Genomic DNA, 22,584 nt, shown 5'->3' with positions numbered 1-22,584 from the left:
AATACGCACACATTTTTTTTTTTGTATGGGTTTGAAAAGATGCAGGTGCATACTACAGAAAAAGAAATCCTCAAAAGGGGAAGCTATAAAAAAGGTTTATAGTTAATTTATGTTTCTAAACTAATTTTATATATATAATTTTTCTTTAATAAACAGACACGCATTTATACAGTGGTTTTACGATGCAGTGCAGCCTATGGTAACATTGCATGGCCTCAATCTGCATATCATGTTCCCCATTCTCTAGTCTACACTGTCATTTCTGTAAATGCTGCTTCAATTTTCTGTTTCACACTGCATCATTTTGTACTCCGTGCCTTACAATTTCTAATCTATACGTAAGTTTTATGTTGAAACGTTTGCACATCGGCAAGGTCTGTGCATGGACTGGGCCTTTAAAAGGGTCAGTTGGATGGGTTTTCCACCACGGGCTAAATGTTCCAAGCCCTCCCCTGGATCTAAGATTACCAGACTGTTGTATTGCCCATATAATAAAGAACCGAGCAGATTCCTGTACATAACTCAGGGCTTACATTTCAATTTTGGCTGGGGTGCACCTTGTATGACTAAAGGAAATCTGAAAAGTTTTTTTTGTTTATTTCACTTTTTTTTTTCACTTTTTCATTTAATGACACAAAAGCAGAACAATACAACACCACATATCTTTTTGCTTTATGGCAGGAAAGAGCAATACGACAGTGTTCACATTATACTAAAGCTTCAGAAGAAAAAAAAAAATGGTCCAAGAACAGAGTTCATTAGCTGAAAACTAAAGGCCTTTAGGACTGGTCATTGGGACAGGTTTTCTGATGTGCCAGTTGTGGTCACCTTTATGCACAGTTTTTACTTGTTTCCAACAGATTGTTCTATAATCCCTGTGATGAATACAAATCATCTAGTAAGCTAACATATTTAATAGTTAATGCACATCCTTAGAAAATGTTTTTTGGATTTTATCCCTGACTTTTAATAGAATAAAGTTGTATCTGGACCTCTTGGCAGTGGTATGGCTCTTCAGTTTCAATTTGCATTACATTACACTACAAGACAAGCAGACTGTGGAGATTCCTGTGAGGTGTAGAAGCCACCTGCCCAGGAACCAGATCATTTACACCAACATCAATTCTTTACGATAACAACACCAGTAAGGTAGCCCTATGGATCCAGCGCTATCTTTCTACTTTCCTCCTTAAAACATCAAGAGTTAAGGTACATTTACTACTAGTTGCATGTTATATTGTATACTACATATATTCACTAAAGGTGAATGCATTATTTAGGGACTCTTGCAAGCATAGCTGTGATGCATTAGGAAATGCACTCTAATTGTTACTGTAAGTGGGCTTTAGCCTTCCAAACGGTGAAGATTGGACAGGCACAGCCAGAACAAAACAAAAATCTTTGCAAGGCACAATAAATACATCCCAAGAAGCTGTAGAGTTTCCTGCAGCCGACATGATAAAAGTAGACCAAGTAAAAAAGAAATAAAAATCAATTCTATGCATCTTCAGGAAGTGGAACAAAACATTTTTAATTTAAAGAAATTTGGTAGCATAACTTAAATGGGTAATTTTTTATAGCAAAGAAAAAAAAAAAAAGATAGCCTGACTGCCATTCCTTTTACTGGCCACATAATTTGAGAGGTGATGTCAATGTGCACAAACACTGATATCTAGCATTATAAAACATACAGCATGTTAAACTCCTTTATTACCAGTTACTCAACTTCCATATGTCACCCCAGAATCCTTATTGGCTCTCCCTTGTAAACAACCTGAAAAAAAAAGATCTAATTTCTAAACTCGCTTTCTGTAGATTGAAGATATTCGGAGTCCATTTAGTATTTAAAAGTTCTGTATAAAACATGAACATAGGATTTATGTCATTTTTCACTGTTCCCCAGTATGTGCATAACAGGAGTTCACGAATCCTTAAAAACAGGAGAAATTGTCTTCAGGATGTGTTTGGCCCATAGTAGTCCAACTGTAATATTCAGTTCAAAACACAGAAATAAGGGCAAACACTCCGTAAAGTAAAGCACAAGGATAGGCGACCAGGAATTGCTGTCCCTCCATTGCTAAAGCAGAAATGAAGATTTTTGAGGCGGAGAAGCTACACCAACCAATGATCAAAGCTGTGAGGAGAACACCGGCAATCCCTCTGAGAAAAGAAAAACAAACATGTCTTAATGACAGCCTTACATTGAAGGTTTCTAGTACACAAATAAATTGTGCTGCTCTGTCAGGAAAATGCCAATTCTGGGCTTATAGATGCCAATTAGTGTGTGCATGTAGTGTATATCCAGTGCAGGTTAGTGGCAGAATGGGTGACATTTATCAAAACAGATTTATTATTAGCATGCAATTGCATATTAAATTAGTCACTATGAAAATTAACATACCTGTGCATGTTTAAAAAGTGCCCGTCAGCACTGAGGGTGAATTTAATTGCTAATAATGTTCACAGTTGGGGCACAAGTGAGAAAAGAGATGTACAGTAGCTTTTTGGCAGTGCAATCACATACAACTAAATCTTTGTTCACAAAACAGGATTATTACTAACATTTTTCTAAGCAAATTGCACAAATAGTTAATGTGTAATTGCTTTAAAGGCAGAACTCCAGGAATTCAGCCATTTTGTAAAATGGTTGGCATACTATGAGTTAAATCCAACAAGGTGCATGTCACCTTGTGGACTTATCTCTTTAATTTACATCTGACAGTTTAATGGAGCTCTGGAAGTACAGCTATTGTTACACTCCCAGGCACTTAGAGGAAAGATGCTGCTCTCTCATACAGCAGCAAAGACCAGAAGGCCCAGAGTCAGAGTGCCAGAAGTATAGAGACAACTATGTTCCTGGTGGCGAGTAAAAATACAAATGATAAATTTGCACCTCATTGGACTCAACCCCTAATAATCCAGCACATTGTTCAAAGAGACTAAATTCCTGGCGCTCAGCATTAATAAATGTCCTCGAATGAAGTTTATAAGTACAGGGAAACACTTTGAACAATCTGCTGCATCAGGTAATAAGATTCAGGAATTATGCCAACGTTAAGATACAATTTTAAGTAATTACATTTGTAGTATAATCTGCAAATGTAAAACTATGATGCTAATGAAGATCTTTCTTGGGACTCGTCCAGCCTAAATAACTTTATTTTTGAAGAAATCTAGAAGTCAATTTTTATGGGAGAGCAGATACCACTATCCGCAGGACACCACAGTATTTGCTCCACAATGGACCTGCATGCTATGACTCATTCACAAAATGTGGAGCACGGTGTGCAGCCTAGTGTCTGCCAGACTTCTCTGTATAATGCTGCAGGGAACACTCTACAGTAGGAAAAGTTGGTAGTGGTGGGCACGTACGTAGGCAGTGCAATGTGTAAAAAGCCGTTAAATCGTCCCACAGCATATTTCACTGCCCCCTCACAAAAGCAGTAAACTATATAAAAGGAAAGCTACAAACAAAAGGATATGTAGATAAAACAAGATATCATTGGAAGTGCATTCCTATATCTCTTAAAAAAAAAACAAAACAAAAAAAAACAAAAAACAAACCAAATAAACAAAAAAAGAAAAACAAAAACCTGTTAATCCTGTCAAAACCAACTTCTGGTGCTGACTGTTATTAGTTACATTATTCCCAGCTATCTTTGAGTACAATAGAACAACTATTACATATGTTATAAAAAATAGGAGAGGAGCATGGTTCTGTAGTCCCGACCTATGGGGACAATGCTTTTCTTCCACAGATACAGTAATGCATTTTCATCCTAGCACAGGAAGTGTAATACAAGCAGGGTCACCTGGTAAAAATAATAATATAAAAAATACGGCCTGAAAAAAGGAAATGTATGCCGCACCACATCTAAGGAATGGTAAGCTGCAATGTTACATTCTTTTTCTTGAATTTATACAAGTTTAACACATTCAGTGCTATAAACTAAAACAATACATAAAATAAGCATTCTATCTTCTACAAACATGCTTTTTGTTAGTGTTAGTTACGTTTACTTGAAACAGAAGTAAAGTCTAAAGAAAAGAAAAAACTTCCCCCTGCAAGTTAAGGGCATAATGTGCTAATATGCATCACATACTAGCATATTCTGAAAGATTTGGCTAACAACGATGAACTCCAGTGGCGCACTGTCACTGCTGACAGGGCTTCCATCTTCAACTGGTCTTCCTTCCGGGTTTGTGGGCTCTGACCACTTGAATGGCTAAGCTACGATGAAGTCACTCCCCTGCTTGTGCACAGGAGCCATCATTGCAGCACAGAACTCTGAATGAACGGGCATACTCAGTATGCCATACCTTCAGAACGCAGTGTGCACGCACAGGTGACGTCACCGGCTGCAGAAATAGCGAATATCTCCTAAACAAGGCACCTTTAGGAGATATTGCTTCTACCTACAGGTAAGCTTTATTATAAACTTACTTGTAGGTACAAGTCACCAAGCAGTCATCACTACCGTTTTAAAACATCAAATACTCAGTCATTTTATTTTAAGTTGGAAGTCATTTTTCTAACATTTAATTTGTCCAGGTTGCTCATGTTTGTTCATAATAACAGGACAAAAATAGGCTTGTATAAGTTTACACCTAAAGATCTCGGGATTAGGAGAATGGTGTAAAGTATAATGCACATCAATAAGGGCTCATGTACACAGGGCATTTGGAAAAATCTTCTGAACGATGGAAACGGACTGCTGCAAAACGTAGGTCAAAAAACGTCAGTTTAGCCACGTTTGCATAACGCATTTAGAAGAGTTTTTAAAAGAGAACTTCAGGAGACCCTCCGAAACGCCCAGAATGCACTGAAAAATAGTAAATAATTAACTATTTCAGAGATTTTGAGAGAAAGAGAGCAGTATGTGTTGAGATTACCTATCTTTTCTGGCTGTATCACATCATGAGCAATGCAGCACGTTCTACCAATTTTTCCTTCATGCGAAACCTGCAACTGACTGCGATGGTGTACTAGGTCCATTTGAATACATGGAAAACACTTTGCATGCATTTTTGATGATGAAAAAAGGCTCCTGACAGCATCTGGATATGGACCTGTCAAAAAACGCATCTCAACGCAAACACTTATAAACGCGGTTAACAGCGTTTACCGTTTGAAATGCCAGTAAAATCTACTCCTGAACGCAACTTTGCTGCGTTCAAAAAAAGCACTGTAAACTCAACTGCCTGTAAACGACGATGTGTACATGGGCACGTAGGAAAACATTAGGGAGAATTCAGGGACTGCTGAAAAAAACGACAGAAAAGCTCCTGAATGTCAGTTTATCAGCTGCAGTGTACATGAGCCCTAAAGGTCTTTCAGTATTTTTACACGTGCACACAATTTTAAAGTGCACCTAAAGCAAAAACATTTTTTCTAGTGCTGGATAGAGTGGTGAGGGTTTAGAACCCCTGTCACCATGAAGGAGATTCAATATTTCTACTTGCCCTGGTTACCATTGTCACTGTGAACTGAAAGTGAGGTAAAAAAAACTAAACAAAAACAAAATTTTGAGTTTTCACACATACAGGAATAGAGGGGAAATGACTTAAAAACGAGGCGAAGGGAAGTATCCCTAATGTGACACAGATAGCAGAAAAAATGACCAAGGCTTTGCTCAGTCCCTGCTCTTCAAAATAAAGGCTTTGGTTTAAAGCTGAATTCTGGGAAACTGAAAAATCTTATCTTGCAATGGAGCACTGCAAAGGCCAACTGCTCATCTTTGCCTATGGAACCGGGTATAGTGAATAAAAGTATTTCCTAAATACTTGGATTTTTATGTTGTATGGTTTTGAATGGCATCTGAAACTTCCCTACGATCACAGATTCTATGCTTGCATTACATGGTTGGGTGCCATTTTAGAACTGATGTTCAATTTCTGGGTGCATACCATAAAACAGAAGCTAAAATTTGATGTTGCTACAAGTGAACACCTTTTGAAAAAGAGGGTGAGGAAAGTGTGTATTTTACTTACTGCAAAGATAAGACTACAGCAAAACCAGACAGGATAATCATAGGCAGGAGACAGTAGCCCAGGACACTTGAAACACAGCCAAAGGAAACACCGGTCATGCTCATCAAGTTGAGAAGACAAAACATCCCCAGACAGCCAATTGCACTGATCCCATAAACATAACCAAACTGGATCTTTCCCGCCTGTCAGAACAGAGAGATTAAAGAAAATTAAAACCAATATAACACTACCTGGTCTCCAAAGGATGGTGATACTTGGAAATGACACTAAAATTATCCGTGCAGATTTTCCCAAATGCTATGAAACCTGTGAAATCAGACCTGACTTTCAGATTCTTTTAGATAACAAGAACATTGGTTATTTGTCATCTGCAACATTTCAATGTCACCCCACCATGTCAATTGAAGGAGAATTTACTCCAAATGGAGGAAACAAGAATCTTGTCAAGCCATGACTGTAGGGACCAGACTGGGGGTAAGGGGGGGGGGATATCTGCTTGCAGGGGGTAACAGACAGCACAGAAGGAAAACCATGCCTCACATCTGTTGGAAATATGCATTAACCGCTTCCCAACCACCCTATAGCAGAACTACTGCTACAGGACGGCAGGGCTGCGCAAAATCACGTATATATACACGTGATTTTGTATTTCCGGGTAGAGGGCATGCGCGCCCTACCCGCGCCACCACTGGCAGCTTCAGCTGTCGATCACCGGGTCCCAGGCGGAGATCCCCAGCAGTCTGTGATCGCCGAGGAACACCAACGGAGAAGATGTCTGTAAGTAAGCAATACAGATTTCTCCTATCATCTCCAGCATGCTGCTGCAAAGCAGAGCAATACAAAGCAGTGTGCTTACACAATAAAACACACACAGCACACAGTTAATCCTTTCCTTTGATCTCCGGAGGTGTTTACCCCTTCCTGCCCAGTGTCATTAGTACAGTGTCAGTGCTTTTTATTAGCACTGATCACTGTATTAGTGTCACTGGGGATGTCAGTGACAGTTCCCCCTCCCCCACCACCAGTGTCAGAATGCTCACCACAGTTCTGCAATAAGTATATATGTACATACATACATACAGTGAGGAACAGAAGTATGGATTTTGCAAGTTCTCCCACTTAGAAATCATAGAGGGGTCTGAAATTCACATTGTAGTTGCATTCCCACTCTGAGAGATAGAATTTAAAAAAAAATTCAGGAAATCACATTGTATGATTTTTAAAGAATGTATTTGTCTTGCACTGCTGAACATAAGTATTTGAACACCTGAGAAACAGCAAGAATTCTGGCTCTCAAAGACCTGTTACTGTGCCTTCAAAAAGTCCATCTCTACTCCACTCATTAATCTAACTTAGTAGCACCTCTCTGAGCTCTTTAAAGACACCTGTCCACTCCACAGTCAGTCAGACGCCAACTACTACCATGGGCAGGACCAAAAAGCTGTCAAAAGGCACCAGAGACAAAACTGTGGACCTCCACAAGGCTGGAAAGGGCTACGGGGGCAATTGCCAAGCAGCTTGGTGAAAATAGATCAACTGTTGGAGCAATTATTAGAAAATGGAAGAGGCTAAAGACGACTTTCAGTCTCCCTCACAATGGGGCTCCATGCAAGATCTCACCTCGTGGGGTATCACTGATGATAAGAAAGGTGAGGAATCAGCCCAGAACTACAAGGGAGGAGCTGGTCAATGACATGAAGAGAGCTGGGACTACAGTTTCAAAGGTCACTGTCGGTAGAACACTACGCCGTCATGGTTTCAAATCATGCATTGCATGGAAGGTTCCCCTGCTCAAGTCATCACATGTCCAGGCCCATCTGAAGTTTGCCAATGACCATCTGGATGATCCAGAGGCGGCATGGGAGAAAGTCATGTGGTCAGATGAGACCAAAGTAGAACATTTTGGTCTAAACTTCACTCGTCGTGTTTGGAGGAAAAAGGATGAGTTGCATCCAAAGAACACCATCCCTACTGTGAAGCATGGGGGTGGTAGCATCATGCTTTGGGGGTGCTTTTCTGCGAAGGGGACAGGACAACTGCACTGTATTAAAGGAGAGGATGAATGGGGCCATTTATTGTGAGATTTTGAGCAACAACCTCCTTCCCTCAGTCAGAGAATTGAAGATGGGTCGTGGAAGGGTCTTCCAACATGACAACGACCTGAAGCACACAGCCAGGATAACCAAGGAGTGGCTCCGTAAGCACCATATCAAGGTTCTGGAGTGGCCTAGCCAGTCTCCAGACCTAAATCCAATAGAACATCTTTGGAGGGAGCTGAAACTCCGTGTTTCTCAGCGACAGCCCCGAAACCTGACAGATCTAGAGGAGATCTGTGTGGAGGAGTGGGCCAAAATCCCTGTTGCAGTGTGTGCAAACCTGGTCAAGAACTACAGGAAACGTTTGACCTCTATAACTGCAAACAAAGGCTTCTGTACCAAATATTAACACTGATTTTCTCAGGTGTTCAAATACTTATGTTCAGCAGCGCAAGACAAATACATTCTTTAAAAATCATACAATGTGATTTCCTGATTTTTTTTTTTATTCTGTCTCTCAGAGTAGGAATGCACCACCAATGGAGGGCAAGTGGTTAGCTCTACCCTACATTTAAGAAAAAAAACTGCCACATAAGCACCCTGTAAAAGAGAAGGAATTCTTACCTCTCTTTCTCAGGTGGTGGCTCAAATATTTGCTCTGTTGCAGAGCTCCAGCCACCAATATTATCCAATACATATGGGTGTTTTTGGATGCTGCATCTACCACTGCAAGCTGTGCTCCAGCTTTCCTCTAGCTGACAGCTAATTCACTACAGGACACAGCAGTAGTGATGTCTGGACTCCCACACATCCCTTAGTGTTAGATATCAGTGGTCTGCAGAGGAAGTACCACAATTGCCTCTCACCAGAGGTTAAGAATCCCTTTTCCTCTTTTACAGAGTGCTTACACTGCTGTTTCTTCCCTATGTGTATACATATTGATTTAGTTTGGCATAATGAATAACATAAAAGCAGAGCACTCAAGGGTCTAAGGCCACATTTACATGGATGCTGGGGCCTGCACAGCGTGAATAAGGAGTTTACTTTTCTGGAGCTGCATGCATGCAGCCTATGCTAGTGAATGGAGATGCAGCAGCTAAACGGACAAACTGCACATTGGAGTTTGACAGGTGTGCAAGGTGTGAAAGGCAGCCCTGACCGCATACTGCCTGCACACATCTACAGCTGTGTAAACAAACACTTCATTCACACTGTACAGACTTCACTGTCTAAGTGAATGAGGTCTAAGTCATTCTTAATAACCCACGATAACCAGTTCCCCTATGGAGCAATATTTTAACACATTAAAATCTGCGTTTTTGGCTCAAACCCCACAGAACATTTTACATTACCTGAAAGCAGAGGCACTGTAGAATAAAAAGATGGTAGTTGCGCGCAACAATCTGCATTGTAAAAATTTCAAGTACCAGGAGAAAAAAAAAACAAACAAAAAAAAAAAAAAAAACCACAACAAGCAGGACACAACACAAACAACAAGAGCATGCAATTTCATCAGCATCTCTGTTTACTTAAAAAAAAAAAAAAAATATGACTTTAACCCCTTCACGCCGAGCGTACGCAAATATGCGGCCTCTCCGCGCCTGGGCCTGGACACCGAGCGGCCGCATATTTGCATACCGTTTGTAAACACGTGTGCTGAGAGCACGCACCCTGTGCACTCCAAGCGCGTGCCTTGGCATCCCACGGAAAGGTCCCAATCTCTTCTTGCGAACGGGACCTTTTCTGTTCATGTGACCTCCATGACAGCCGATCACATGACCATAAAGCTGCCTCCCAGCATCAGAAACCCCTTAAAGGGCCAGGAGGCACAGGCACAAAGGGTTAATATCACTTTAAACAATGCAAAGTGGATAATTCACTCTTATAGGATGTAACATGCTAATTTTAGGGCTCAACATTTGAATGCATTACTCTATACATACAAGACTTGTTTACAATTACTTTTTTCAATTAAGATGTGGCGATGCCAACAATTTTCAACTGCGTACTGTTAATTTTTTAAAATGCAGTTATAGTACATTACTAAAAAGAAAAATCATAAAGTGATAAAGTTAAATGTATACCTAAGTATTCTATATATTATATTACCATACACATTTATACATACTATTGGGATGGTTTTTTTTTTAATTAGAGAACCTGTCGGAATAGAAATGGGGAAATCAAATCACCAATGTCAAAATGCCTTGAGTGCAGGGTGAGTATATACTGGAGAGTGAGAGGTTCATATATTACAAAAAGTTTAGTTTTATACTCATGGAAGAACAAAAAAAGCATCTTAAAATAAAAGCAATTGCATAATACAAGTAATTTAAACAGTATACTCCAAAATACAATAGGCATACCAGCAGTAGTGTAGCTCCAAATGCAAGGCAGAAAACCATTGGACCTGCCAGATCTGTCTCGTTCATGATGCTGCCATCTGCTACTTTTAATGGGTGGAGTACGGTTAACGTTTTCTGCCATATGTGATCAAAGTTGATTCCAAGCTCTGCGAGATAAATACAAACAGCTAATTATGCAATACAAGAAAATAGTAATTTAAAAGACCACTTTTTAAATGCATTACCAATGTAGCTCAGCAGACCTTGATATTACTTTAGCTAGCCATGAATGTAACTGTAAAAAAAATGCTACCTGCTGCTGTAAATACCATAACTTTTAACAACTAGTAATTATATGAAATGCTACTTTCATAGCCTTTGGTTACAAATCTGTTGAACCTGGCCATAAATACAGATATTTGATGATATTCTTTTCAATTGATGTGCATAACCATTACTTAGTGCATTACTGCCTATAGAACAGTAACACTCAGTGCTGACATACTGTATCTGATAATGCCAACTGTAGTCAGTGAAGAACAGAAACTGGATGAAATATTTTGTAAGTGTTGTGAAAACCTCCTAGTTCTACTTTAACATATCATCAGTCTTCTCTGTCTTTGCAGCCTGTGTTGCTGCAATATTTTGCACCAAATGTAAGCTCCTGTTATTTACAACCATATGGTGGCTATGGTGCCATGCAGGGTCTCCCAGGAACCCCACCATAGCCACACAGATATATGCGCTCCTGGCCTGAACTACAAAGGTGTGAGAGCAGAGACTATAAGAAAGCTCGAAGGTCCCATTCACACTAGGGCATTTTGAATTGCGGACATAATTGCTGAGATTCTGTCCACGAATTCAAAACGCTCTGCTAAAATGGCAAATCGTAGAACCACGTGTTCAGGTGCCATTGATTTTAATGAGTGAAACTTCTTTTGGGCGACACACATTGGGCGACTGCATTTTCAGGTGCCATTAAAATGAATGGCAGCTGGACATGGGGTTATGCGATTTGTCATTTTAGTTGAGCGTTTTGAAATTGAAGGCAGGACCTCAGTGATTCTGCCTGCGATTGAAAACTCCCTAGTGTGAATGGGGAGTAAGAGAATGGGCAAGCATTCACATTATGAGCTGGGTGCAAGGAACACAGAGCATATTGTCCTGATGAAGGAAGTTACCCAATTGTTTTATTAGGTGAACACTGTATGCTCCCAGATCAAGAAGTTTAGGGAAAGTGATGCAAAGACAGAACAGGCGGCACAAATTTTGAGCAGACAAACATAGGTCTTAGTGGCAAAATAAAACGAAATAGCCTGGCAATTGTTAAAAGTAACAGAGTCAAAGGGGAAACAATTTTTTTAATTTAACTTATCAGTCGCTCCAGATACAACTGTTTTCAAGCCATAAAATGTGAGAATATCACACACTTGATTCAACTCTACAACAATCCCTTGCTGTGTTAACATATATTAGAGCCTGCACCATGGCTAAAGGTTAGCACTCCTGCTATGCAGTAATAGGATCCTGTGTTCAATAAACAACATTGCACTAAAAGGATATTTTATGATATATATGAATTTCTTCTCTAAATGCTTGTTTGCAACAAATTAAAACACAATACGTTGTGTGTGGGTATGGTTGCTAGACTGTAGTTAGAACTATCAAACTGTAAGCCGTGTGGAGGCCAGGACAGATCTGAATGGCACATATACAGTATATACACAAACGTTCTGTAGAAATCTCATCTGCCATATAAATGAATAAAGTAAATAAACCTTATACAAAGGCTAGAAATGACTACATTATATTAGCACTCTATTCTCAATAAAACACCAGCTATATTACCACAAAAATAAAGTGCAGATTTACAGTTCCCAGTACAAGCATACTCTTATCCTAGTTCTATACTTTTACTTTTCAAGAAGGGTGTGGTAAAAATGCAGAGCTGAATGTACCCAACTGGCACTGTTTTTAATTGGGTATTTCAGGAAAATGAAAGGATAAGGGCACTTTCAGACAAACTGCACTTAATCGTTTTGTCCCCTTTTTCCTGACCTAACCTAACCCCCTTCCCCCAAACACACATTCACACTTACCGTAATCCAACATCTGCAGCCTCCGGTGTTTATTTATATCCAGTGCCCAAAATCTTCTCTTCATCTCCGGTGGCCTGGAAACTAAGGAGATGACCCTACAGAAGTCTGTGATGTTGTATTGTGCAGAAGGGGGCCAGGACAGAGAGGACTAGCAGTGCTGGATGTAAACAAACAGCAGATATTGTGGCTGTTAGAACAGGGCAAATATGTGGATAGGGGAGAGTTGATTAGGTTGTCTCACCAGTGCAGAGTGGCTGTGGCTTCCGCTATACACATATGCGGTTTATTAGTGCCACTACATACAGGGCACCAACAAATGTGAATGCATCTATGTTTTTATGATACATAAAATAGATTTAAAATGGTTTTATGCTATAAGACCCCCTGCTCTGTTCTTTTTTTATTTATGAGTGGAGCTGTCCATGTCTGTAAAAGGAGAAGGGGATGTTTTTGCCGTCAAGCATTACTGACCCCTTAACACAAAAGATCCATCAATTCTGGCAAGTTCGAGCTGTCCAGAAAGGTGTGCACAAGAGTCTTGTAATTTCCGTGTGGAGGAAGAATTAATGAAAATCCAGTTTTGGGTGGAACACTGAAATTTTGATCCATATTTGATCATTTTGGAAGGAATATAATCTGATTATCCATTTGTGGGTGGAGCGGACACTTTTTGCACTTTAGTATTTTTTTGCACTTTATGCATCAAAGCACCTTTGCTATTTATGAAATGTATTGTATGTAGATGAGTTTTAGAGGTGTTAAACACGCAGAAGCACATAGAAATTTTAAAAGCGCCAGCAGTTTAATTTTTTTTTTGTTTATTTTATCTTAATATTGAACACTTAGGTATTAGTGCTGCCTTTTTATTTTAGACTTATTTTTGTTTTTTGCTTTTGTTATCTGCTTTTAAATGTACAAGACTTAATTTTTGCACAATTACTGACATTCAGTTATTAATGAAAATTAAAGTTAGTTTTTTGAAGCAAAGGCTCGCATGTAAAGTATGTGTGTCTGTGCTTCATGACCACACTGCAACAATATACAGAATATAATAAGCAGAGATTTTACCTTCTAGTAAAGGTGGTTCATCGTCAAAAGTACTTCCATACACAGATTCTGTGGAAGTTGGAGTGTAGGTTTGAGTTGGCTGATAGATCTGTCCTGTGTAGGGTTGTTGTTGATTCATCATATCTGGAGGCATGAAACCACCTTGTTGTGCATAGTCATAATGATATTGCCTGTATAAAGACATAAGAGCCAAATAAGCAAAAGCTATTCGAGTAACAAAATATGTAAAAATCTACATCGCATATTTTGCCTTTAGATACAGAAAATGTTTATTATAGAGTGAGTAACATAAAAATCTTGAACATACAGAAGCAACAGATGGAAAACCTCCTGTTCGTTTTTAACCTTTATGATTATTAAAACTGTTCCAGCCATGTAAATACAAAGCAAAGTGCAAGCCAGCCACAGACTTGCACAGCACACAGTCTTGTAAATATAAAATATTGTAGACTATGTGGAGTTCAATACAGATAGCAGTTAATATCTAGGTCTTTTTCATGTTTCAGGATGTGACAAGTCACTGTGGGACTGAACCCCCTGCCTCGGCTCCCTGTTGGGATAGCTGTCACAAATTTTAAAAAAGTACACTCGGCCTGTGTCATTCATTCACAGACTTCTGTGAGTGGAAAACTACAAGTCCTGTAAGCCTTTACAGCTGTCGGCTTGTAGTTGGCTGTGGTAGTTCATTGATTCTTCCTGATTCTTTATTCTTCTTGTCAATGTAAAACTGCCAAGCAGACAGATTACACTGACAGTCTGCAGGACTACTCCTAGGTACTAGCAATGCAATCTGCTGATTGCTGATGCAATGGTTTCCAGGCTGCTAAAACAAAAAATAGTAAATGCACATTTTTTGAACATGCAAAAAAAAATTGCATTTATTATTTTTTCATTAAAAGGTGAACTTATCGTTTAAGTTAAAGTAAGCCAAAAGACAAACTGATTTTGCTATGCTCTTGCCTTCGTTAACCCATAACGCTGTAGAAATTCCTTTGCAATGTACTAAATTATTTTCAAGATAAATTTTGTACACAGGTTGGAAAGGAGAAAAAAAATGTGAATCTTATATTTACCAAACACTCACCAAGTTCCTGCAAGAATTTACCCTCTGCAAATCAGCCAATCTCAAATACGACTCTGGCCTCCACGCTTCTAAACAAACTTATTACAACACTTTCATCAAAAGCCATCATCCAATCCTCATCAACTCTTTTCTACCCTTAATTCCTTACTTCACCCCCCACAGCCTGCATCCACCAACTTACTTACTGCACAGGAGATTGCCAGTCATTTCAAGAACAAGATCGACACAATTCGTGATGAGATCGCCAGTGTCAATCTTCCTCCTCCAACCAACATACCAGGCCCAACACTACACTCAATACTCTACTCCTTCGACCCTGTTACCACCGAGGAAGTTACCAAACTCCTTTCCAAGACTCACTTCACCACCTGTCCCCTCACGATTATTGCAGCCTCCTTCCTGCTCTATCCTAAACTCTCTAACCCACATCTTCAACCTTTCACTCTCCATGGGCACCTTTCCCTTCCCGCTCAAACATGCACTGGTTACCCCCATACTTAAAAAAAAAAAACCCTTGCTGGACCCCACCTGTTTGGATTACTTAAGACCCATCTCCCTGCTCCTGTTTGCCTCCAAGCTTCACAACTGTATGAGTTGCTACCTCACCGAAAACAACCTTCTCGATCCTCTACAGTCTGGCTTCCGCTCACAACATTCCACTGAAACTGCCCTACTAAAACTCACTAATGACCTACTAACTGCTAAAACAAATGGCCACTACTCTATACTCATACTCCTTGACCTTTCTACTGCCTTTGACACAGTTGACCACCCACTCCTCCTCAGTAAACTCTACTCCATTGGCCTCCGTGACTCTGCTCTCTCCTGGTTCTCCTCTTACCTTTCTCAGTGTACTTTCAGCGTCACATACAACTCCTCTGCTCCTCTTCCCGTTGGGGAATCCTAAGGCTCTGTCCTTGGGCCCCTCCTTTTCTCTCTCTATACCTCCTCCCTGAGCCAGCTGCTAACCTCCCATGGCTTTCAATAGCACGTCTATGCTGATGACACCCAGATCTATCTCTCCACTCCCCAACTCACCCCCTCATTCTCCGCATGTATCACAAATCTACTAAGCGACATATTAGTATGGATGTCACACCACTCCCTTAAACTCAATCTTTCCAAAACTGAGCTTGTAATATTTCCTCCTCCCCGATCCCCCACTCATGACTTTACCATTAAGATCAACAGCACAACCATTGGTGCTTCCCCTCATGCCAGGGTGCTAGGCGTAATCCTAGAATCTGACCTCTCCTTCGGGTCCCACATCCAATCACTGGCTAAATCCTGCTGCCTCAACCTCTGCAACATTTCCAAAATCCGCACCTTTCTGACCAATGACACCCCACAACAACTTATCCACGCCTTGGTTATATCCTGCCTTGATTACTACAACTTCTTCCTCACTGGTCTACTGTTACACAGGTTATCCCCCCTTCAGTCTATTATGAATGCTGCTGTTAGGCTCATACACCTTACCAACCGATCAGTGACTGCTGCCCCTCTCTGCCAATCCCTTCACTGGCTTCCACTAACCCAACAAATAAAATTCTAAATATTAACCACAACATACAAAGCCATCCATAACACTGCCCCTAGCTACAACACCAACCTTATCCGCAGATATCGGCCAAATTGCCCACTCGGCTCCTCCCAAGACATCTTGCTCTCTAGCTTCCTCGTCATTTCCTCCCATGCTCGCCTCCAGGACTTCTCCAGAGCCTCTCCCATCCTCTGGAACTCCCTACCCCACTATGTCAGGTCAGCCGCCACCCTGTCTGCTTTTAGGCAATCTTTGAAAACCCACTTATTCAGGGAAGCCTACCCCACCCTCCACCTAAGAACTGTACTTGAGCCACTTCCATCAGATCATCCCCTGCAGCTATCACCTTTTGTACCACCTCCCCCTTCCTTTAAATTGTAAGCTCCACAAGCAGGGCCCTCATTTTCCTTCTGTGCTGAAATGTACATTCTCCATTTATAGTGTAAAGTGTTGGCAATATATAAATCCTGTATAACAATAATAATTCACTGCAGGCGATTCTTCCAGGCCCATGTATTTTAAAGGACAATGACTGATTCACCACCAGTAAGGCCTCCTTCACATGAGTGTTTACACACACACACACACACACAGCAAGAATCAGCAGCCATCATCTTTGGCCATCCAAGCTTTGACTCATCTGACATACACACAGGACGGCTGTTGTCAGATGAGTCCAGGCTCAGACACCTATCCCTAGCCGCAGGTACCCACTTGATGTGGGTACACACAGGATGGCCAATACAATTTCCCGTGCAATCGCCTAGCAGGTAGCTATCATAACTAGGTCGCTGCTACCCCCCCCCCCCACTCCTTTTGGGATGCAGTAAACATCCCTTAGGAACTGTCATCTGATCTTTTTAAAATCTTAAAATGTGAAGCCAACGGTTGTTTTTTTTCTCTAAAATTTTGGATAGAGTAGGGAAAGTTTAAGACAACTGCCAGGTTTTTTTTGTCTGGTTGTCTGTCTCCGGTCTCAGATATTTCTCAACTTCCTGGCCCAAAGACACAGCAGGAAGTAAAATGATCTCGGCAAAGTGGAAATATCATCTTAGACAACTGTCACCAGGTTTCTCTATTAGAATAATTCACCTCAACTCCTGTGATCCAAAAATTTGGATTTCCAATTGCTTTCTGTTTTGGTGACAAAAGTCATCAGAACAAGTCTGGAGGATGAATCTCCCCAGCAGGGGACACAGTCTGCAATAAAAAAAACGTACCCTCCCCCCCATATCACTATACCTTGGGTATCAGTGACATAGAAGGTACTGAAGTCACTGGACCATGACAGCCAGGGAACTAGAATTTTCAGGGGGCAATGAGGATGCTTACCAAGAATAGGTTTACTTTACCAAAAACAGGTTTATTTTACTCTTCTAATTTTTTTTTTTTTCTACTTCTCTATGGTCCCCTGCAGCTCTCACTGGTACCTTTTGCTGGTATACATGTTACTGCAGAAAAAAGTAGTGATGTGACCACTGAGACTGACACTCCCAGAAGACTTTGACAGACCATTTTTCATGTTACCTCAGTGAACTACAAGACACCTGCAAGCTATGTTATGAAGAGGAGTAGAGGGGGGAGGTGTTCTCACACCTCCTTCCGAGGGTGGCAACGCTGCCATTTTGTAAATATGTCACAGAAAGCGAGTTACTGGCAGAATCACCAGGTGGAGAAAAAAAAAAAAAAGAAAAAAAGTCTTACTTGTTATATTGTCCTCCGCTAGGATTGTAATTGAATCCCTGAGACTGATCATCAATGCTATAGCTGGTTTGGTAGAAATCTTGATTGAAGTTTTCAAAGTTAGACATTGTAGCAGCTCTAGAAAAATTAAAATACATCACACAGAAATCTAACAAAATGATGTACCATCAAGTGACACGGTCACCTTGCTCATGGGTTCAGCAGTGAAAGTACCTCTGCAATGCCCATCACCTTAATCCACCTATCATGACTTTCCCAGCACTATCTTGCTGCTTATTTCTCTTCCACAATCAAGTGAGAGAGCTTGTACCTTGCGACCGACACGAAAGAGAAGGTCATATGCTCTTGTATACTTAGAATTGCTGGGTAATGTCTTTGGCTGTGGAGGAATAGGGAGCACTGGTAAGGTGAGTATAAGGAAGTTGGGAAGGGGGGCTTTGCAGAGATACTGTTTTGCAGTAGTGGGATTCTGAGAGTATGACAGCAAGTAAAGAAGATGAGTGCAGAACATATGCAAATGGTATGAAAGGTGGGAGGCATGTGCAGGAGAGGAGCGTGGAAGGGCAGTACCACCCACCAAACAGAACCCATTAATATGAATATGGCTGCTCTGCAGTTACCTGCAACTGTGTACAATGCACTGGTCGTGGCAGGTTCTTAAAGTGGAACTTTACCCATAACAACTTGATAAATGTTTCTGCTTGCTGGAGGCTGCAATTTTGCTGAACCCCAGAGCCCTGAGCAGCAGTAAATCCTAAGGCTGTCAGCAGATCAGCCTCTACATTCTCAGCACAGTGCCAAGAAATAAAGAGCAACTGAGCATGTGCAGACCAGGGTGAGACAGTGTATTACTGGATTTTATACAGTATAGGCATTTATTTTTAAGGTTTTACCTAGATATAATTGCAAAAGGGGCCAGTGAGATGTGATCTAGCAAGACTTCTGACTAAAGTTCCACATTCAGGGCTCGTTTACACCCTATGTGCATGAAAACTGATGGAAAATGAGGTGCAGATCTCACCTGCAGAGACATCAGTTTTCAGGCACGCTTCAATGAGTTTTATACAGGATGCAAATTCCTGCGCAGAAAAAAATCTGCACGTGATACTAGTGTTGTGGTGTGAACAGGGCACACAGAGAACAAATCATTTAATTGTACTGTTGCAAAACGCATGCAGAAAAACTGATGCCTCTGCACCATGGTGTGAACGAGCCCTAGTGTAGATTTGTAGAGTGAATCTGCAACATGTATAAAATTAATTGTAGCGTGCATGAAAACTGATTTCACTGCAAGTGAAATATGCGCATCAGTTCCCATCAGTTTTAATACACGTACAGTGTGAACGAGCCTTAAGGGCTTGTTTTCACAATATGGTGCAAAGACATCAGTTTTTCTGCATGTGTTCTGCAAGGGCACCATGAAAACAATTGTTTTATATGTGTCCTGTTCACACCACAACACTGGAATCACATGCAGACTTTCTTTGTGTAGGAATCTTATTGATGCACATATGAAAATTGATGTCTCCGCAAGTGAAATCTGTGCGTCAGTTTCCATCAGTTTTTCTGCACGTATGGTGTGATCAAGGCCTCAGGGGTTTAATCAGGTGGTGGGGAGGTGACACCACCTGCTAAATACCCTCTAAAGCAGTGGTTCTTAACCTTGTTGGAGGTACTGAACCCCACCAGTTTCATATGCGCATTCACCGAACCCTTCTTAATTGGAAAAATAAAATATGATTTTTAAAATTCAAAACATAGGTATATATTTATACATAGGTGCACAAAATGAACAAAACCGTTAAAAACAAAGAACAAAACCATTAAAACATGATTTTCACACAAAAACAAAAACATAATAATGAATATTTACTGCACGAATCATATGAGTTGGGTGTGGGTCTTCACCTCTGCCGAACCCGTGAGACTGACTCGCTGAACCCCTGGGGTTCGATCGAACCCAGGTTAGGAACCACTGCTCTAAAGTGTTATCCACCCTGAACACTCTTCAGATGGCACTGGTAATGTAAATGAGCCCTAGCTAAACCTGCAGGAGCCTGCCCATTGTACCCATGATCCACTGATCGTGCTTGCAATGCTTTGCAGGCTCATTTGCAAAAATATTTTTTTTTTCCTGCAAACATGGGTGCATGTATTATGTTGTGGCAAAAGGTGGACTTCACCTTTAAATAAATCCACCTCAATGTGAGAGGCATGTGACAGGACCAAATGCAGACATTGCTCACTGCTTATTTTAGGCTTCCTTTACCTTTAGCTGCTAAATCAAGACACTGTCCAGACATTAAATTGGAGGATTGAGCTGAACCTTCTGTCAGCCCGCCAGCAGTGATGAGGCTTGCACTCTGAGTGAACAGCAGCCTTGCACTGAAAGTGAGGAAGGGGTGACACCTGGGTCTGCTGTGTCCCCCTATTCCCATCCAAGATGGTGGCAACCAGAAGCTCTCTCAACGCTGTTTCTGCTATTGGAGGGCTTTTCACACATGCTTCGATTAATTAAAATGCTGCATTACTATCTTAATATAAAATACAGATTTGGTATCATGGTCTTTTTTGCTTCTTCAGTATGCTGATGAACACACAAGTGATAAGGAAGTGACTACAGCTGGCAATTCAAATAGAAGTCTACTCTCAGAAGTAATGGATAACAGACTTCCAATAGAACAGCTACTAGCCTCCATCAGCATAACACACTAACTTACCGGTCCGCTATCACTCCAGCACACTTCCGCAGCTACGTGTCAAACCAAAGCCCTGCTGTAATCACTTCCGGATCACGGGCGTACAGAGGGCCACACATGCGCAGCTCTACTGACCCTCTCCGCCAATCATTAATTCGGTGCGTGTTCGGGTAGCTCCGCCTATCCTAGCCAGTTGTGATCTGGTTCAGTGTTGAGCGTGCTACAGGTGTAATGGAGGGAAGGCTTCTAGAGAGCTGATATGGGTCTATAGGCAGTGTACAAGGGACGCCGTTATAGTAGCTGGCTCAGGGAATATTGGCTGTAGGGTGCTGTGTGCTTCCTATAGCTGGTAGACGTACGAGGTGCATGTGGTGGCGCGTTCACGTGCAGGAAGAGGGTCGTGTACTGTGATGGAGGGACAAAGCTGCAACTGACACTATATACCAGAAATGTGCTGTTTAGATGGTAGTGTTCAGTGGAGCACTTTGGTTCCTCATACCGTTGCCTCATTTACGGGATGTGGCATCAATGTTGTAGACAGAAATTGTACTTAAAGTGGAGCTCCACCCAAAAGGGGACATTCTGCTTTAAGGACTGTTCCCCATTAAGGATTGGCACCTTTTGGGGGTGGGAGCGGGTCCCTGAATTTGACAGGTACCCACTTCCGGTCTGATCACCTAGGCGATCGGAAACGGAAGGTGTCCTCCCTCCCTTTAGGCTTTTGGGACATGTGACAGGTCCCAGAAGACTACAGGACCATTCATGAAGCGCAGCGCTATTCACTGGAACAACAGAATGGACGAAAAACAGATGGGAACTGATCTGTGTTTGCTTGGGAAAAAAATGTGACTGGACTGATGGAAAAAAACGGCACACCTGTGTCAAAGGGGCCTTAGGGTCCTTTCACACGGGTGTTGTTTTTTTCACCAGTTCAGTCACGCTTTTTTGCAAGAAAAAATGGTTCAGATCACATCTGTTTTTCATCAGTTCCTCAGTTTACATACTTTTTTTTTATCAGTGTCAGTTTCCATGTGTTTTTTTTATCGGTGTCAGTTTCTATAAGTTTTTTCTATCGGTGGCAATTTACGTGTTTTTTTTTATCGGTGGCAGTTTACATACATTTTTTTTATCGGTGGCAGTTTACATGCATTGTTTTTTATCAGTGTCAGTTTACATGCGTTTTTGTATCAGTTTCAGTTTACATGCGTTTTTTGAATCCGTTTGTCAGTTTTCTTTCGTTTGTCAGTTTTTTGTTTTTGTCCGTTTACATCCGCTTTTTGTCCGTTCTGGTTTTTTTTTTTCAACTGAAGAAAAATAGGGTTTTCTTCTGTTCGAAAAAAGGATGTTAACAGATGCGGAGATTAACAGATGATCATCCGTTTACATTTTCTAGTCCTTAGAAATACATGGGTGTCCGTTTTTCATAAGTAAATGGACAGATGAAAACGGACATACGGAACGCCAGTGTGAAAGGGGCCTTATGCAGAAAACACTACAGTCCATTTAACATGATTTCTTATGGATGAAGTTTACATCTTTGTGTTTTCAACCAGTGCGATTTTTGGAAAGGGGCACGGACTTTCTTAACCCCCCTTAATTATTACCCCCCTTAATTATTATTATACAGTATTTATATAGCGCCAAAGGGTTTGCTCAGCGCTGTACAGTAGCAAGGGGGACAGAACATGAGACAATACAGTAACAATACAGTACACGAGGGGTTCGAGGGCCCTGCTCTTTCGAGCTTACAATCTAGGAGGGAGGGGAAGGTGGCACAGGAGGAGATGGCTGTGGGGGATGGAGTGGTGGGTGGAGTGGAGGAGGTTAGGTGAGGTTGGGGTAGGCTTCCCTGAAGAGATGCGTTTTCAGGGTGCGCTTGAAGGTGAGGAGGGTAGGTGACAGTCTGATGGATTGGGGTAGGGAGTTCCAGAGGATGGGGGAAGTCCTGCAATCGGGCGTGGGAGGAGGAGACTAGAGAGCAGGAGGTCCTGTCAGGAGCGGAGGGTACGGGTAGG

The 22,584-nt window shown here is 41.2% G+C and overlaps 1 protein-coding gene across 1 annotated transcript; it reads right to left on the bottom strand.

Moving 5' to 3' along the window:
* Nucleotides 1-576: 576 nt before the first annotated feature.
* Nucleotides 577-20,699, bottom strand: YIPF5 (Yip1 domain family member 5). Its single transcript, XM_089673024.1, has 6 exons — nt 20,591-20,699; nt 17,871-17,987; nt 13,540-13,709; nt 10,394-10,539; nt 5,992-6,173; nt 577-2,160 (listed from the first exon to the last, which is right to left on the bottom strand). Exons 2-6 carry the CDS (start codon nt 17,975-17,977, stop codon nt 1,998-2,000), a joined length of 768 nt encoding a protein of 255 aa, XP_089529150.1. The 5' UTR covers nt 17,978-17,987; nt 20,591-20,699; the 3' UTR covers nt 577-1,997.
* Nucleotides 20,700-22,584: the final 1,885 nt, after the last annotated feature.

The sequence above is a fragment of the Staurois parvus genome, unplaced genomic scaffold, assembly GCF_062004578.1.
Source record: "Staurois parvus isolate SC_StPar_1 unplaced genomic scaffold, SC_StPar_1.0 ptg000133l, whole genome shotgun sequence".
Classification (NCBI taxonomy): domain Eukaryota; kingdom Metazoa; phylum Chordata; class Amphibia; order Anura; family Ranidae; genus Staurois; species Staurois parvus.
Note: the sequence above shows the minus strand (reverse complement) of the source record. Positions and strands in the feature narration are given on the sequence as shown.